Raw genomic sequence first — 20,216 nt, forward strand, 5'->3', positions numbered from 1 at the left:
TTGGTTTTGTCTTGTTTCATTTTTCCATCCCTTCCCCTATGATCCTCTGTCCTATTTCTCAAATTCCTCATATCAGTAAGTTATCATAAACTGTCTCTAACTTTATTTCAAGAGCTGACAATTTTAATACTATTTAAAAACTTGTACATTTTAGAAAATGAAAACTTCTAAATTTTTTATGAGACAGAAGATTAATATCAAAAGTTGAAAAAGATTACAGAAAAAAGATTACAGATCAGATCAAACTTACTTTTGCATTTTGATTAAAAAGGTAAAATATTAGCAAACAGAATACAGCATCACATTAAAAGAATCCAGAAACACAAGTTTGGTTTGGTGTTTTGTTAATAAGACAAGAAATATCATATCATTAGCTCCGGTGATCCTAAGAAGAAAATCTGACAAAATTCAACATCCATTCTTGATTAAAAGTACTTAATAAAATAGAAATCAACAGATGCTCTTATACATATACATATATATGTATATATCATACTTAATGTAGAAACAATGGAAGCATTCCTTTCTATGGTAAGGAATAAAAAGAAGATGCCCACTAATCACTGTACTTAACACTGTCTAATTAGTCAATATAATCTGATAAGAAAAAAATTAGAAGGGGCGCCTGGGTGGCTCAGTGGGTTAAGCCACTGCCTTCGGCTCAGGTCATGATCTCAGGGTCCTGGGATCGAGCCCTGCATCGGGCTCTCTGCTCAGCAGGGAGCCTGCTTCCTCCTCTCTCTCTGCCTGCCTCTCTGCCTGCTTGTGATCTCTCTCTGTCAAATAAATAAATAAAATCTTAAAAAAAAAATTAGAAGTATAAAAATCCAAAGGAAGAGGTAAACCTATCATTATCTGTAGATGAAATGATTATAACCTAGAAATGCCAAGAAAATGACTTGAATAACTACTATAAAAAATGGAACTCAATAAAACAGAAAAGGTATACAGAAGTCAAAGGCCTTCATGTATGTGAAGAATGTATAAATCCATTTAATAGGGGGCGCCTGGGTGGCTCAGTGGGTTAAAGCCGCTGCCTTCGGCTCAGGGTCCTGGGATCGAGCCCCGCATCGGGCTCTCTGCTCGGCGGGGAGCCTGCTTCCCTTCCTCTCTCTCTCTGCCTGCCTCTCTGCCTACTTGTGATCTCTGTCAAATAAATAAATAAATAAATCTTAAAAAAAAAAAAAAAAAAAAAAAAAAGAATCCATTTAATAGCCAAAAAAAGGGGAGGGAATATGTGCAAGATATGCACAACTTTTACATCAGGAAAACTTTAAAACACCCCTGAAAGAAACAAAAGTAATCTTGCACCAATAAAAAGGTACAGTGTTTTCTTGGACAGAAAGACTTAGTATCTTAAAGATGCCAATTTGTCCTAACAATTTATAAATGTAATGAGATTTTAATAAAAATAACAGCCCATTCTTCCACACCCACTGGTGTTTCTACAGCTTACATGGTAAAATAAGAATAGCATAGAAAAGCCGAAGAGAAATTAGAGACTAGCCTTATAAAATACTATAAGCCATTAAAGAAACAACTGACTACTACATTTAAGTGTCTGTGTATATGTATTTACTATCCCCCAACCCCCAAAGACACAAATTTCTACATGGCAAAATACAAAAACAAGACCATACTACAGGTTAAAAGACAAATAATCAAGGATAAACACAATTCACAATACAAGGGGCCAATATCCTTAATTTAGAAAGCTCTCAATAAATGAGAAAACTGAAAATCCAACAGAAAAAAAGGGCAAAAGACATAAACAGCTAATTAAAAAAAAAGAAATAAGGTGAACCTTATACATGTGAAAAGATGGCCAAATGCCAAAGTACATGAGGAAATGATTTCTTGCAAATCCAATTAATAGAATCTAGAGTTTCACATTTCTAGAGGCAACAAAACAGGTAGTCTCACTCACTGATGCACAATACTTAGAACCTCTACAGAGGACAATCTGACAATAATGATCAAAATTACAAATACAGGGACGCCTGGGTGGCTCAGTTGGTTGGACGACTGCCTTCGGCTCAGGTCATGATCCCCGGGTCCCGGGATCGAGTCCCGCATCGGGCTCCCAGCTCCATGGGGAGTCTGCTTCTCCCTCTGACCTTCTCCTCGCTCATGCTCTCTCTCACTGTCTCTCTCTCAAATAAATAAATAAAATCTTTTAAAAAAAAAATTACAAATACATTTGCCCTTGACCTACTAATCTTCCCTCTTGAAATCTATCTTAAAGATGTATCTACATATACAGGAAACAATGTTCTGAAATGGCAAACTAAACACCCCTCCTGTACATCGAAAGAGGACTTCTGAGATACAGCTCCTCAGTGACATATTCCCACAATGGTAGAAGCAACTGAAAATAATGCAGAAACTAGGGAGTGATCTGGAAAGATCTAGGGATCCTTGAAGGAATGGCTGATTCCACATATACAGCAGGAAATACAAGATGAGCCTGAAATTTCCTCCTGTGCTAGAAAGCAAAAATACTATCAAAGACAACAAATACAGAATTAGGGAAAATACCATTTGGTAATCACTAGGGAAACAGATGATCTGCGTAACGATGATTACTGAATGGAATATTAGTAATAGAAATGTTGACTAGGAGATTTACAATGGAGAGATCAGGCCTACTGATTTAGTATCACTAAAAATGGAACCTCTAGATACTGTGTGTGTCCTAATATACAATATGAAGCACATATGAAGTATTCCAAACCAGAATCAAACCAAACTTCTAGGGCCAGCTTTCACTTTCAGGAAATAAAGGGGACAGTGGAATAAGATAATGACACCACAAGAACAAAAGACAAATGTGGATTTTTGGATATTCTTCAGAACAAGTGTGACAGAGCTTCCTTAACAAGTCAATGGCATTTAAAACAAAACAAAACAAGAGGAAGGAAATGGGACTACTACATTAAAAAAGGCATATCAGCTAAACAGGATAGGTGGATCTTGTTTGGAACCTGATTAGAACCACCTAACTATAAAAGGACATATCTGAGATAATCAAGGACATCTGATTACAGACAGGGAATTAGAGGCTACAAATAAATGATTATTAAAATTTTCTTCTATAAGATAATGGCATTATGACTATGTAAGAAAACCCATTTTTTAGAGGCACATACTAAAGTAGTAGAGACAAAATAACTTGTTATCTGGGATCTGATTTAGAAGAGTAAATGTAGGAAGTTTAAGGAAGGTGTAAAATTCTTGACAGGCAGCACATAAGTGGCAGTTTATCATACTATTCCCCCTACTTTTATATATACTCAAAAATATTTATGAGCTAAAAATGAGAGTACAATTAGCACCACTGTAATCATCAGTAGTAGGTATAACACCTGGGCTCACCATGACCAACAGACTATTTTTCTTTTATTTTTTTTTTTTTTTTTTTTTTTTTTAAAGATTTTATTTATTTATTTGACAGAGAGAAGTCACAAGTAGGCAGAGAGGCAGGCAGAGAGAGAGGAGGAAGCTGGCTCCCTGATGAGCAGAAAGCCCGATGTGGGGCCCGAACCCAGGACCTGGGATCATGACCTGAGCCGAAGGCAGCGGCTTAACCCACTGAGCCACCCAGGCGCCCCAGACTATTTTTCTTTTAAAACATGAATTTCATAATGAAATACTGACTTAAGAGTTAAAAGGACAAAAATGAGATTATTCAGATAAGCATGTCAAGGCTTTTGTACATGCTTTAATGTGCTTACTTCATGCTTAGTAGCATTCCAGGACAACTTCTGTGTAAAAGCTTTCTAAACAAAACATAATAAAAATACAAAGGTTTTTCGACTCTTAGTATGTATCCAAATACTACTCCCAAGACACCAGTACATATAATTATATATAAACTACACACACAGAACGCATAGACAGGAATCAACTACCCAAGACAGAATGTGGTTTTAGCTCCCTTACCATCAATATTAAGCATCATTTTCCACATGGCAGGTCGGACAGATTGATGGAATCCAAACCATACTTCCCTGCCGCCTCCGAGGGGGTGGTCATATCCTTCTGGAGCTGAGAAAAAGGAACGCCCCACAGGCGTATATCTACAAAAATTAAAATGTCATGTTCAGTCCTTTCACTGCCATATAGGTATATAAATTTGCAGAATACATTAGTCTAGAGTACATAAACTTAAGTTATCCTAACGATGTTTATCATTAGGAATATATGAAACTAAATATATTCCAAATTTGTGAAAGCAAAAAGCAAAAAGTTTTTCTAAATGAAAAACAAAAACAAAAACAAAAGCAAAAAGCAAAAAGCTTTTCTAAATGAAAAACAAAAACAAAACAAAAACCATCAGCATCCTTTACTGAAATTCTCCCTTCCAAAACTAATGTTAGTTTGGGTAAGAATAAATTTTATTTAAAATACTTTCTTAGAAACATGTGAAAAGAAAGAAAAACCAGTTCCAAACTTAGGAAATGCTAAAGAGTAAATAAATATTGATCAAAAGGCTATTTCTGTAAATGTGTTTCCAAAACCTATTTTTCTTTAAAAAGACACATTGATCCTACATATATAGGCACATAAATACAAACATACACTTGTAAGGTGACAGTGTGATTAAGAGTGTAGCAATTTCAACTCAAATTGATATTATTGTATAAATAATGAAATTACCTTTAGAATAAGGGGACTTAACTAAACATGTCAGTTATTCAAGATTTATAGCTTCTAAGATAAAGGTTAGACATTTTTCTAAAAGGTATCCACTAGCATAGCTATGTTAATGATGTGCATTCACTTTCAAAAATCAGAATTTTTTCTGTAACATACTTCTGTTGTCAATGAACTTGTATGCATGCTATTCTTTAAATGAAGTAATCAAAACATATAACCCGTGAAGGTTAATCAAAGAAGGGCTGCACAACCCGCTCTTGGGAAGAAAGCCTTCACACTGAAAATCTAAAAAGGAGAAAAAGCCAGAAGCACCCACTTCATGGAGGGCAGATGTCGTAGCACCACATCAACGGCATGGACAGGATTAGTGCTGATTGGCTTGTCTAATTCCAGTGGCTCAGGCAAGGTCCGTCCTGTCAGTACTTCATGTAGTAGGTGCCAACTCACCCGAGAGACAAATTTAATTGACACCTTGAAAGGTCGATCTTTTCCACCTTCCCCAGGTAAAGTAACATCTAAATCTACCTGTTGATGTGGAAACAATCAACTGATAAGTTGAAAAAGATAAGAACAATTACTTTTAAGTTAAAAAGATATTTAAGAAAAAACAGAGCAAAAATAAAAAGCCAACCTCAATGCTAAATCAATAATCTCTAAGTTGTACTGTTACGCAAAAAAAAAAAAAAAAGGCAAAGTATACAAGATTACAAATAGTATGCCATCTTTTGGTGAAAAAGAAGAAAATGGGAAATATACATGTATCTCATTTCTGCAAAAAGAAACATAAGAAGCATGAACCGGAAACAAAGAAATTGGTTACTTTCAAAGGATGGGAAGAAATAAAGGAGAATAACAATTCCGAGTATATTTTTCAGCATAGTTTTGATTTCTGGAGCTATGTTAAATAAATTTTTATTAAATAAAGTTTTAAAAAAATTAAAGTTAAAAAATTAAAAGTAAAATCAAGAAGGATGAAGTGAAAAAATTAAAATGTAACAAAAATTAAATAGAACCGAATGTTTCAAATGAATAACCTAACCATACTGAAAGAAGGAGACAAAAGAAAATATTAATGCAAGGAATTCTTGAACGCAGTATACTGAATATATTCTCAACTGGGGATGTGGAGGAGAGGTGGGTGGTATGGTGTAGCAATTCTGAAACACTTTTATAATTGTATGGTAGGAATGAACAAATGTGTAAAGGCAGTGATATTCTATGGTTCAAAAAAGAAGGAAGATACAAATATGCAATGTGGGGAGTAAAGGAGGAATTCTGGGGGGATAAACTGAAACTTACAGAATCAGTTTCAACTCATGACTTCATATATATATTTATTAATATATTTGTTATATTTATATATTATTATATATAATATTATACAATAAGTAGTACTTGTGTAGGATACTTATGGCAGGTTCACTACATGACATATAATATTATATATTATTTCTTTCACTTATATATTTTTATTTCCTACCTCCATCCATTTTAGAAACACCTATAACCCAACAGCATGAATACATACCCAGATTTTGGTTTGTAAGTTGCATCCCCCAACTAAAAGAAACCATTGTTTCTCTGAGAAAGGGCCATTTGCATGGCCACAGCAGGGAAAACATAAGAAAAGCCTGGATCATCTTGTGTCAGAAAGTAAGGAAGTACGCAAAAGAAAGTGTGTGATCAAAAAGGAAACAGGAATAATCTTAAAGGGGCTCCCAATGGCCAAATGGGGCAGTGAAATAAATAAAGACAAATAAATTAGGGAAAAGAAAATGCTCTCCGTTATAGTCAATATCAACTAATAAATGTAGAAGGAATGACAGAACTAGAAAATCAACGTTACTACTTACTAATAATTCTTCCAAGCAAGAATCATCAATTACTTAAAAATCTAATGAGAAACAGGATCCTTAAAATATCTCCCACATCTGGGTGACTGGGTGACTCATTCGGTTAAGTGACCAACTCTCCATCTCGGCTCAGGTCATGATCTCAAGGTCATGAGATCAAGCCTGGATGGATGCCCTGCTCAGCAGGGAGTCTGCCCGAGATTTTCTCTCTCCCTCTGTCCCCATCCCCGCCCTGGCTCATATTCTCTCTCTAAAATAAACAAATTTTAAAAATCTTTAAAAAAAAGTATTTCCCATATAAAAATTAAAAACTTCTTAGGGGCTCCTAGGTGGCTCAGTAGGTTAAGCATCCGGTTCTTAAGTAACCTCAGCACAGGTCATGATCTCAGTCAGCATCTTGAGTTCAAGCCCCTTGTTGGGCCACACCCTGGGTGTGGACTCTACTCACAAAACAACAACGAAAAACAAAACCAAAAACACTTCTGTGCATCAGAAGACAGAATCAACAAAGTGAAAAGGCAACCTAAAAAATGTGAGAAAATACTTGCAAATCCTCTATCTGTTAAGAAATTATGAAGAATCCCTAAAACTTAACAGCAAAAATTAATTCCAATTTTAAAAACAGGCAAAGGAAGATATGCAAATGAGCTCAAGAAAAGATGCTGAACTCACTAATCATTAGGGAAATGTAAATCAAAACCACAGTGAGATATAATCTCATACCCATTAGGATGGTTATAATAAACAACAACAACAACCCAGAAAACAGCAAGTGTTGGCAAGGGTGTGAAGAATTTGGAATGCTTGTGAATTGCTGGTGTGAAAGTACAATGGGGCAGCCACTATGGAAAACAGTATGGTGATTTCTCAAAATGTTAAAAATAGAAATTACCGCTTATACACAAAGGAACTGAAAGCAAGAATTGAAACAGGTATTTGTATACATTCCCAGCAGCATTTTTGTAATACCCAAAAGGTGTTCATCAATGGATATGTGGATAAACAAAATGTGGTATATACACACAATGGAGTATTATTCAGCCTTAAAAAGGAAGGAAATTCTGACACATGCAACAACATGGACGAATTCTGAGGACATAAGGCTAAGTGACATAAGTCACAAAAACACAAATACCGTATGATTCCACTTAGATGAGGCATTGAGAGTAGTCAAAGCCATAGAGACAAAAGATAGAACGGTGGCTGCCAGGCACTGAGGGGAGGGGAGAATGGGGATTTAAGTATTTCATGGGTACAGTTTCAGTTTTACAAGATAAATAGAGTTACAGAGATAGAGAGTGGTTACGATTGCAAATGTACATTAAATGTACATTCATGCCCCTAAAATGTACATTAAAAATGGCTCAGATGGTAAATTTTATGTTATGTTTATTTTACCACAGTTAAAAATAAAATCTCCCCATAAGAGAAAAAGAAAAACTTGACAGGAGAAACCTGGCAGACACCAGCTTAACCAAGTGATCAAACTTAGTATCACCATTAATAGAACAAATACATATTAATGTCTCCTGATAAGATCCACTGATAAGGAAAGAACACTTGTGTAATTATTTCTGCCAAAAATGTTTAATTAGAGTCTAATCAAGAGAAAATCAGACAAACCCATATTGAGGGACATTCTACAAACAACTTGCCTGTAATCTTCTACCATGTTAATGTCATGAAAGGAAAGAAAAAGGCTCAGAAGCTGTTCCAGAATAAAGAAGACTAAAAAGATGTGGTATCTTGGGGCAACTGGGTGGCTCAGCAGATTAAGCATCTGACTGTTGATTTCCGCTCAGGTCATGATCTCAGATTTGTGAACTGAGCACGTTGGGCTCTGTTCTCAAATGGAGATCTGCTTGAGAATCTCTCCTTCTGCCCCCACCTCCGTTCATGTGCTTGCTTTCTTTCAAATAAATAATCTTTAAAACAAACAAACAAACAAAATGTGGTATCTAAATACAATCATGAACCTGGACTGAATTTTTTATTAGAGGGGAAGAAATGCTAAAAGTCATCAGTGGAATGACAAAACTGGAATATGGGTTGTTGATTAGATAAAAGTATACCAATGAAGAATTTAGTGGAATGGATAACCATACTTTGATTTTTATCCTTGTTCTTAAGAAAAACATATTAAAGGGCATGACACATGCAACCTTCTCTTGAATGGTTCAGGAAAAGATAAGCATGGATGTGTATTTCACCCTATATAAATATCTACAAAGATAACAAAAGAAAGAAAAGAATGATAAGACAAATGTGGTAAAAGTTAAGGAACACTGGACAATCTGGGTAAAAGGTCTACATGAGTTCTCTAATTCTTACAACTTTTCAGTATGTTTAAAATGATTTCAAGAGGCTTCTGGGTGGCTAAATCTGTTAAGTGTCTGCCTTCGGCTCAAGTCATGATCCCAGAGTCCTGGGATGGAGCCTTACATAGAGGTCCCTGCTGAGCAGGAAGTCTGCTAATCCCTCTTCCTCTCCCTTTGCCCCACCCTCTGCTCTCTCTCTCTCAAATAAATAAATAAAATCTTAAAAAAAAAAACCACAAAACCTAGAGGGGCAGCTGGGTGGCTCAGTGGGTTAAAGCCTCTGCTTTCGGCTTAGGTCATGATCCAGGGTCCTGGGATCGAGCCCCACGACAGGCTCTCTGCTCTGTGGAGAGCCTGCTTCCTCCTCTCTCTCCCTACCTGCCTCTCTTGCCTACTTGTGATCTCTGTCTGTCAAATAAATAAATAAAATCTTAAAAAAAAAAAAAAAGTGTAGTTAAAAAAAAACTAGAAAAATATAAATAAAATTATTTCAAAATAAAAAGTTAAAAAAGATAAATAATATGCTCATATATATATGGACTATAATAAAATGGTAATAAATGCATTTAAAGGGAGATATTGCTAGGTGCTTGGTGGCTCAGTTTATTGAGGTCCAACTCCTGGTTTAATCTTGAGTCATGATCTCAGGGTCGTAGGACTGAGCCCGTGTCGGGCTCCATGACAGACGTGGAGCCTGCTTGAGATTGCCTCCCTGTCCCTATGCCCCCTCCTCCCAACCCAATCTTTCTCTCAAAAAAATAAAATAAATAAAGATAAAAAATAAAGGGAGATACTGCAAAGAATAGCTCTTCAATAAAGGAATACACCTTACCCCAGTAGTTGCCACAGGAAGTGGATTGGCTGTGTAAAGGCTTCTTTTTCCATCATAAACTGGTCTACGGTCCCCAAATATAGTCACTTTAAAATGCTGAACCATTGAGTCAACCACCTCCCTAAAAAGGGGAAAAAATATATTCACATAATCCTCTCCATGATGAAATACAAAATACAAAATAAAGTAATTCTTGCACTATTTAAAGATGTCAAAATTCTAAAAGACAATCATACTGATAAAGATACTGCTTTCACGACCATACCTTAGGATACCAGAAAGACTGATTTCTGGCAAGGGATAAGAATTTCACAAAAGACAGAAAAGAACGAATCCAGTGAATTACTTAATCATTCTAGGCCTCAGTAAACCTGCAAAATATTATCCTCAGAAAATGATCCTTAATTCCTTTTACCATCTCTGAGCACTACCTGACACATGCACTTCTCTATCAAACAGTGTGATGCTCTTCACGCTGGGTCCAAACCAAATACCACCTAGTATATATATATCTATTAGAACATTTACTCCACTGTATTATACTTATTGTATACTTCACTTCTACTAGACTGTGAGATTCTTTTTTTTATTAATTATTTTTATTAACATATTATGTATTATTTGCCCCAGGGGTACAAGGTCTGTGAATCATCAGGGTTACACACTTCATAGCACTCACCATAGCACATACCCTCTCTAATGTCCATAACCCAACCACTCTCTCCATACCCCTCCTCCCCCTCAGCTTGTTTTGTGAGATTAAGAGTCTCTTATGATTTGTCCCCCTCCTGATCCCATCTTGTTTCATTTTTTTCCTTCCCTACCCCTCAAACCCCCCACTCTGCCTCTCAAATTCCTCATATCAGGGAGATCATATAATTGTTTTTCTCTGATTTATTTCATTCAGCATAATACCCTCTAGTTCCATCCATGCATGTCGTTGCAAATGGCAAGATTTCATTTATTTTTATTTTTTTAAGATTTTTTTTTTTTTTTTTTGACAGATAGAGATCACAGGTAGGCAGCGAGGCAGGCAGAGAAAGAGAGGAGGAAGCGGGCTCGATCCCAGGACCCTGGAATCATGACCTGAGCTGAAGGCAGAGGTTTTAACCCACTGAGCCACCCAGGCGCCCCAAGATTTCATTTCTCTTGATGGTTGCATAGTATTCCACTGTATATATATACACCACATCTTCTTTATCCATTCATCTGTTGATGGACATCTAGGCTTTTTCCATAGTTGGGCTATTGTGGACATTGCTGCTATAAGCATTTGGGTGCACGTGCCCCTTCAGATCACTACATTTGTACCGTTAGGGTAAATGCCCAGTAGTATGATTGCTGGGTCATAGGGTGGCTCTATTTTCAACTTTTTGAGGAACCTCCATGCTGTTTTCCAGAGTGGCTGCACCAGACATTCCCATCAAGAGTGTAGGAGGGCTCCCCTTTCTCTGCATCCTCGCCAGCATCTATCGTTTCCTGACTTGTTAATTTTAGCCATTCTGACTCGTATGAGGTGGTACCTCATTGTGGTTTTGATTTGTATTTCCCTGATGCTGAGTGATATGGAGGACTTTTTCATGTGTCTGTTGGTCATCTGTATGTCTTCTTTGCATAAATTAGACTGTGAGATTCTTGAGAACAATAAACACCCTTGTACCCCCCTCAATCCTTTTCAACCTCTCTCCCCACCCTCACAATACTATCTAGCCAGTAAGAATATTCAGAAACTATTTTCATTCAACAAACATTTTAATTAATTTATTTTTTAAAGATTTTATTTATTTATTTGACAGAGATCACAGGTAGGCAGAGAGGCAGGCGGGGGGGGGGGGGAAGCAGGCTCCCTGCTGAGCAGAGAGCCCGATGCAGGGCTCGATCCCAGGACCCTGAGATCATGACCTGAGCCAAAGGCAGAGGCTTTAACCCACTGAGCCACTCAGGCGCCCCCAACAAACATTTTTATACTATATATACTTACGTGGAAAGATACTCAAGACTTTTACATTAAAAAATTAGACTATAATGAGAATGATATAAAATATCCACAAATCAACATTTATTTTTGTACATATATTACTTGTAAAAGCAGTGGAAAGTTACCTAGAAGGATATGTACCAAACAGATACAATGGTTATCTCTGGTAAGGGAAGTGAAAAATGATTTTTTATTTTGTCTAAATAATCTAAATATGTTATGATGAGAGTATACTTATATATTACTGGTATAATTTACAATACTTTTAAAAGAATGGAGAAAAAAGATTTAATTCTAGCCTATGGGGAGGTAGGAGAGAAAAAGGCATTCTCTGATACAAAATAACTGAGCTGACTTGATACCTAGAGCAATTTCCTACATGCTCAAAATTTCTATTTTCCTCTTTTCAATTTCACTTTGCTGAAACTATTTAAATCAAGATCAAACCTCTTCTAGAGTAAATTTTACAAAAAAGATTCAACTCACTGATCCATTTTTTTATTTAAGATTTTATTTATTTATTTGACAGATGGAGAACACAAGCAGGCAGAGAAGCAGGCAGAGAGAGAGGAGGAAGCAGGCTCCCTGTCGGGCAGAGAGCCCGATGTGGGGCTTGATCCCAGGACCCGGGATCATGACCTGAGTCGAAGGCAGAGGCTTTAACCCACTGAGCCACCCAGGCGCCCCTCACTGATCCATTTTTACGTCCAAAAAAATTTCAGAATTTTCTGCCATTTACCATTTTCTTCTGCAGGCATTATCATCAAGTCCAGTTTCTTAGGTGAAACTTTACAGATCTAATTTGTCAGAATGTTTTGGCTATTTTGTCATTTTTCCTCAACAATAAATTAGTATAACTTTAAGCTTACCAAATCCTGGCAGCCCAATCAAACCACTCTAAGAATCAAAATGGTTGGAGGAGTTAAAATAGCTGTGCTAAAACAACTTAGGGGGAAAAAAATGTTCTGTTTCAATATCTAGTACAGCATATTCTTTTTTCTTAAAGATTTTATTTATTTATTTGACAGAGAGAGAGAGAGAGAGAGAGAGATCATAAGTAGGCAGAAAGGCAGGCGGAGAGATACGGGGAAGCAGGCTCCCCATGGAGAGGAGAGCTGGACGCAGGGGTTGATCCCAGAACCCCAAGATCAAGACCTGAGCCGAAGGCAGAGGCTTAACCCACTGATCTACCCAGGCGCCCCTACAGTATATTCTTCATGAATGTTCTAACAGTGGACAATCTACCTCAACCGCTAGAACCTCCAATGGAATCTAAAGCGGAATTCAACATATCTCCCCCATGTTATCTAGTTATCCTATTCACTGCTCCTCTTTATTGGGACCTCCCTCTCATTTACCCAGATTCAAAACCTGGCTCATCTCTTCATCCAATTAGTTGCTGACCTCACCTCTCTGCAGTATTTCTCACATCAGTCCTTTACTTTTCATTCCCAATTACCACGATCCTAAATTATAACCTCATGTTCCAGTACCTAGATTAAATTTTAAGTCTCTTGTTTTTTATGCCTTTAATTTTTTCTTCTCCAACCCAACCTATATATCACTGCCAAATGAGTGCCCGAACCCCACTTTTATGTCCCAGATAAAAAAGGTTAAGTTAACCATACTCCTCGATTCATGGCTTATTTTCATCATTCATCTGTAGGAGACCTCTCTTTCTTTTCTTCCACCTCCATTTCCTAAATTCCCTTCTTCTTTCTAGTAAGTTATCTCTTCTAAGTGTTTGATGAACATCCTTCTGTTTGCTTATATTCCCACCTTTATCCTCTGGCACTACGTTTTTAAAATGTATTCATATTGCTGTGGGACACTTAGTTCATTGCTTCTCACTAATGCAAAGTAGTCCATATGTTGTCTATCCATTCACCCAACAATCCAGACTTCAACTGCCAGCCACCAAAAACAATGGCGCATTGCAGTATCTCTTACTATATCCCTTTATGGACTTGTGTGAGAATTAATCTCTGGTTATATACCCAGGAACAAAACCGTTAGGCCCAAATGAATTTTATCAACTAAATTATGAAGAATTGCCAAACTGTTCTCCAGAGTGGATATATGATCTACATTCCTGGAGATCGTATTTCCCAATATCCCAGACAAGATTTGTTATTATGTAGCTCTGCTTTCTATTTTTTGCTAGCCTAGCATGTAAAACTAAAATGTTATTTTAATTGGGATGTCTCCTATTACTAATGAGTTTGAGCATTCCTTCATGTACTGTTCTTTTGTTAATTCCTGTTTTGCTCATTTTTCTATTGGGACCCCAGTCTTCTTGTTGAATTGAAGGATAGCCCGATAGTCCAATATTAATTCATTAATAGGTTTAGTTATTGCAATGTTTTCTGCCTGTTAACAATATCTATGTATTTATTGAGATGAAATCCTTAATAGAGAATCATCAAGTGAATCATTTTTCACCTTATGGTTTCATGCTTTTGAGCCTTATGTCAGGCTCCCTGCTCAGTGGGGGCTCAGCCCCTCCCTCTCCACTCATTCTGCCTCTCACTTTCTCTCAAATAAATAAATAAAATCTTAAAAAAGAGAATTACTTTCTTAATACTAAATTACAAATTATTTTATTAACTATAGTTTTGTCTATATATAGTTATCTATATATAGTTTTATATCTATCTATAGTTATCTATATATATAGGTTACCTATATACGTAGCTTACACACACACGTATATATAGTTTGATCTATATTATTTTGGCCATTAATCCATCTGATGTATGTACGTATTTATCTATTTATCTATCTATTTCTTTATTTGACACAGAGAGAGAGAGAGAGCACAAGCAGGGGGAGCAACAGAGGGAGAGGGAAAAGCAGGCCCCCTGCCGAGCTGGGAACCTGATTCAGGACTCGATCCCAGGACCCCAGGACCATGACCTGAACTGAAGGCAGAGACTTAACAGCCCGAGCCATCCAGGCGCCCCATATGAGGTCTTTCTTTATAAACAGTGTTATATAAGGGACTCTATTTTACTTTTCTCTATACAGTAAGCCAGTGGTCCCAAACCATCTACTAAATAGTCTATACATAACCAATCAATTTAAAATGCCATTTTTGGGGGTGCCTGGGTGGCTCTGTTGGTTAAGTGTCCAACTTATGATCTCAGCTCAGGTCTTGATCTCATAGTCATGAGTTTGAGTGCCACGTTAAAATAAATAAATAGCTATTTTTATCTTATAAGTTCTCAACATATGAATGAATCTGGCTCTTGAGTTCTCGTATTGTCCCAGTAGTCTATTTGTTCTTAAATGAGTGGCACATGTTTTCACAATTACTGAAGTGTTTTATTATACTGTAACATAGGGCAGGGCAAGTTCCTTTTCTTTTTCTAAGTTAACTAGGACATTCATGGAAACTTTTAATCAGAATAACCTTCTAAAGTGGTCCTCCCAAACTATCAATACCATAAACAAAAGAAATACATCTAGTGCCCTACATATAGTAAATAAGAAAAAAATACCTGTTAGTTAAGAAACCCTCAAATTATATATACTTAGTAGACACTGCTAGAATGCTAAAAACAAATGAGAGTGTTAAAAGTTATTAAAACACTACAGAAATGAACTCAATGAAGGTGAAATATAATAAGGGCAATTGTAAAATCTAAACACTTGTTTAGAAAACTTAACTGCAAAAAGAACAGATTAGAGGATGTGAACTTACTCACTGCTTTTGTGGAAAAGGGCTTTAGATGACTCTTAAATCCAGAATGAGCTAATAGTGGGATGTAGCTTCCTCAAGATTAAAAAAATTAGGTGCATATATTTAAGTGCCCAATACAAAGCATGTAACCATTCCATCACATATTATATAGTCATTTCACATTCTGAAGTACTCTGTTCGATTTGGAAAAATTTAAGACCCCAAAAAAATGAAACATAACCAGAAGGTAATCCTGACAGAAATCCTGACAGAAAATCCTGACAGTAAAAATAAATCAAACTAAGGACTTCAGGACTGGAACAGGAAAGACTCAAAGGAAATTATAGAAGGCTCTGGCTATTTTGATGGACTGTCATGTGATATATTAAGCAGAAAATCTACCTTGTATGAAAGGATAGAATTAGGGTAAAACTCACAAATAATTGGAAAGATTTAAGGAGCTAGACTTTGGAACAAAAATTTCCCACATTTCCTACATACCAGAATTATTCACAAGTGGATTATACTCTTAAAAAGTATCTAAGTTCATCCTTGCTAGAGCAGCTCAAGGAGCATTTATGTCCTGGAAGATGCCAACCAGAAGACTGAAATGAATCATCTCTGCAATCCCCTCTAACAGTAAAATTTAATTAGGAGAGTACCAAATAATGAAACAGTGCAGATTTTACCATGCCATCAGATATAAAAACTTCTTTACGAATAATTACACTAAACACTGAACTCAAGCTCTCAGAGCCTTAACAGAATGGTGTTAGAATTCTATATACACTGGGCAGTTCTAACATTAAACTACTTTTAAATTCATAACTGCTAAAATCTATGTTTCAAAGGGAATAAGCTTTTCTAAGGAACATCATTTATTATATCTCCTTAATTTCTCACTAATATTTTGTAACTGATACATTTAGAAGGGTTTTTTTTTTTTTTTTTTTTTTTGACAGAGAGAGAGACAGGGACAGCAATACAAGCAGGGGGAGTCAGGGAGGGAGCAGCAGGCTTCCCACTGAGCAGGGAGCCCAATGCAGGGCTCGATCCCAGGACTCCGGGGATCATGACCTGAGCTGAAAGCAGGTGTTTTAACAACTGAGCCACCCACGCGTCCCTATATTTAGAGTTTTAATGAAACTTTAGTATGCAAGTTAACAAAAGGACAAATCAAGGAACTGCAAATTTTTACTTGTCATCTCAAAAGATACTGTGACAAAGACTAATGTATTAGGATGTTCATCAGGCAGGGATGTGGAACTAAAGAAAAACTCTTAAAATAGTAATTTATCTAATCATCTATTGAGGGATAGCAGCAAAGGTGCTCACTGTATTATAAAGAAAGTCTGAATTGGGAAATTGTCAATTTGAGAAACCTTTACATGTGCTAACATAAGCACCGGAAGATAAATAAGGAGACATGACTCTTTAGTCCCACTCTGCCACTATGTTGTTATGAAAGTTACCTTGCCTCTCTGACTTTAGTTCCTTCATCAATAAAAATGGGATAATAGGGGCACCTGGGTGGCTCAGTGGGTTAAGCCGCTGCCTGCGGATCAGGTCATGATCTCAGGGTCCTGGGATCAAGTTCTGCATTGGGCTCTCTGCTCAGCAGGGAGCCTGCTTTCCCCACCCTCCCACTCTGCCTGCCTCTCTGCCTACTTGTGATCTCTCTGTGTCAAATAAATAAATAAATAAAATCTTAAAAAAAAAAGGGATAATAGTCTGTTACAGAGATCATATGGAATATTAATGAAAGTACTTTTGGGTGAAAAAGCAATGATACTATTTTTATGTAAAAATTTAAGCATAATTACAAATATACTTCAAGATGATATTGAAATACTGAAGTCTTCCAAACAACAAACAGATACATCGCAATGTATTAGTATCAAAGTAAATTAATACAGAGAATAAAGTCTGGCAATTAACATAAACTGTGAACTGATTTTTCTTATGTCACAGTTGTGGAACTTTGTCATAGGTGCAGTTGTTTATTATTGTAACAGTGGGGAAAATCCTTTGATCTTCTAAGTTCAAATGTAGAAATTTTAGTACTTTTAAGTGTATATTGTAGTAAAATTATAATTACCAAAATATGCAAAATATTTTAACTTCTAAAGCAGTATTTAGGAAAGCAATTTGGAAAAGAAAATCTGAGTCAACAGGGATAAGAACTTCTAACCAATCTTTAGTGGTTTCCTTTAACTAATGACCTTAGTCTGAAAAGGAAAGAATTCTTGCAAAGTACGATATGATGCATTTTTGTAGAGCCTTGGGATAGAATTTAAAAAGCCTTAAGAATATCTGGGGATTACTACAAAAATGGAACCTACCTGAGTACATTAGGTTTTACAAAGGGCTACAGCCTACCTTTCCCACTCTTACCTCAACCACCACTTCCTACATTCTGGTACCAAGTCTTTTGACTCCATCATGCTCTGGTGCACAGACTGTAAAGTAAAATTTAATATTGGTTTCAGTAAGTTCCACTTTACCACCTGACTCATACAGCAGAAAAATGGTAGGAGAGGGAAATTTTATTGTAAAAAGGAGAAGAAATTATTAATCATTCTATGTGCTCATAGAGACCCACCTTCATCTCATTTCTAGTTATCTCTTATTCTCTGCTCCCAAAAGGCAGAACGGGAAATAATATTTTAGTCAATACAAGAAGATATGAAATAGTATTTTCTCCTGAAAGTGACTATTCACATCAGTTTAGTATTCACAGCTCCAATAAATTAATCTGTCACTATAGTATAGACAGAAAGGAAGATTGCTAAGGTACAACAAGATGGTAAAATCACCCTGAGGCTTGCTTATAAAACACAACTAAAACAGCTGGTGGTCTCTCCTTACATCCTTCCAACTCTGAATTTATCTTCATAACTCTCCAATAAATAACAGAGAAGGTAGCCAATGAATACTTTTGCATCAACATAAAGCTTAAAAGATACAGAGTAGGGAAGAAAGGAGTAATACTTTAGATCAAATTTTTAGTATTTTATAATATAAAAGCTGTAGTACACCAGAGCATTTTACTAAAACCGATCTTCAAAATCATTTCACATGGGTATGGATTCTTTCATAATTTTATATAACTACATTTGCTAATCCAGTGTAGTGAACATTACTAGTATTCCCAGATAACTGACAGATTACTTCAGATTGAGAAATCACTTTTTATCTCAATCTGGCTTACAGTAACAACTCTATTCTAGAAACCTTCTTTAGCCACCACTGACTTCTTAAAAGACATGGTCTCTTTTCAGCTTTTACACCTTGGCTTCTTTGAGCATTTGTCATTGTGATCAATCCTTGAAATTCACAATCCTTTCTTTACCTTCTCTGAAACAGCTTATACTTTGTCCTGGTTCTCCTACTTTTCCTGATCTAAGTGTCTTTACTGGCAAACCTGAAATAATAGTATCCTCAGAGATCCATTCTTAATCTTCTTATCTTGACTCTATTCACTTTCCCTAACTTTATGTTGACACATCTCAAATCTTAATCTCTATCTTGACTTATTTCCTGAGCTCTAGGCACTTATTTCCAATAATCTACTGAACCTCTCTGTTTTGATGTTTCTTATACAATTCAACCTCCAAATATCCAAAACAGAAAATAAAAAACCTGGTCCATTCACCATCTGTATTTCTGTTAAAGCCACCACTATTGCACAAACTAGGAATGATGAAGTCATTCTTCTCTCTTCTCTTTCCCTCCACACCTAAATTACTCATTCTTCTTCTAAATGTTAACATCTAAGCTCTTTCCTTCATCCCCACTGCCACTGCTGGTAGTTAAGTCTTAGAAAACACTACCTCTAATCTAGAAAAGTATGTATCAGAGATGCATGGGGTATGCTCGAGTATGAGGGGAAAGAAGTTAGAAGTATTTATATTTAATTTTCATCTAACAATTAGAAATTAAGATTTACTAACATTCATGAATATGGATGGACACTGAGGTCTTCACTTAGCCCACGTTAGATGACCAGATGTAACAGATGATATACAGGAACCCTAAGAGACTAACAGGACTTCTGCAACATATAAGAGTTAACAGGGTACTGTAGCAACATTGTATGGTGGCAGATGTTAAGTGCACTTATCTTGATAAGCACAGGATAACTTACAGAGTTGCCAAATAGCTATGTTGTATACTTAAAACTAATATAACATTGTACGTCAATTATATTTCAATTAGAAAAAAAGAAGCAACAATGGAACTCTCACTCATTCATCTTCAGCATGTTGTAACTTATTTCAGTTCAAGTGTGTGGCATATATTCAATCTGATTTTTGGTACATGAATCTGAAAATTTCAAATTATTAAATATATGTTTATATAGTTTATTTCAAAATATTGTTTTCTGCCTTTAATTTTTCTATAGTTATGTTAGAATAGTGGTGCATTTCTATGAATTTAAAAACTTTAAATGTGTACATATGCATTTATTTATCTATTTATTGTTCAGTCCATGGTCAAACACATTTTAACTGATGGGGATGAGTAATCAAAGATTTGAAGACCACTGATCTAGACTACTGCAAACAGCCTTCCCAATGTTCTCCAGAACTCTGGTCTTTTTCTTTCCTTTCTCCCCCACCCTTTTATTTTTAAGATTTTATTTATTTATTTATTTGACAGAGAGAGAGAGAGAGAGAGTGAGTGAGCACAAGTGGGCAGAGCGGCAGGCAGAGGGAGAAGGAGAAGCAGGTTCTCCGCTAAGCAGGGAACCTGATGTGGGGCTCGATCCCAGGACCCTGGGATCATGACCCGAGCCAAAGGCAGATGCTTAACCGACTGGGCCACCCAGGAGCCCCCTCTTTCCTTTTTTTTTTTTTATTTAAAAGATTTTACTTAATAATTTGAGAGAGAG

At 36.2% G+C, this 20,216-nt stretch overlaps 1 protein-coding gene across 5 annotated transcripts in view; it reads right to left on the reverse strand.

Annotated features, from left to right (window-relative positions):
* Positions 1 to 20,216, reverse strand: part of AGO3 (argonaute RISC catalytic component 3) — a 134,927-nt gene that overhangs the window by 77,264 nt on the left and 37,447 nt on the right. For 4 of the 5 annotated variants that reach the window (XM_047724632.1, XM_047724634.1, XM_047724631.1 and 1 more), the window contains 3 exons: positions 9,663 to 9,783; positions 4,976 to 5,184; positions 3,943 to 4,079 (listed from right to left, as the gene is read on the reverse strand). In XM_047724632.1, the coding sequence (XP_047580588.1) occupies positions 3,943 to 4,079; positions 4,976 to 5,184; positions 9,663 to 9,783 (467 nt within the window). Of the gene's footprint in view, positions 1 to 3,942; positions 4,080 to 4,975; positions 5,185 to 9,662; positions 9,784 to 17,716; positions 17,782 to 20,216 lie in introns of all 5 variants that reach the window. The other variant, XM_047724633.1, reaches the window with a different exon arrangement.

Source organism: Lutra lutra, chromosome 4, assembly GCF_902655055.1.
Source record: "Lutra lutra chromosome 4, mLutLut1.2, whole genome shotgun sequence".
NCBI lineage: Eukaryota > Metazoa > Chordata > Mammalia > Carnivora > Mustelidae > Lutra > Lutra lutra.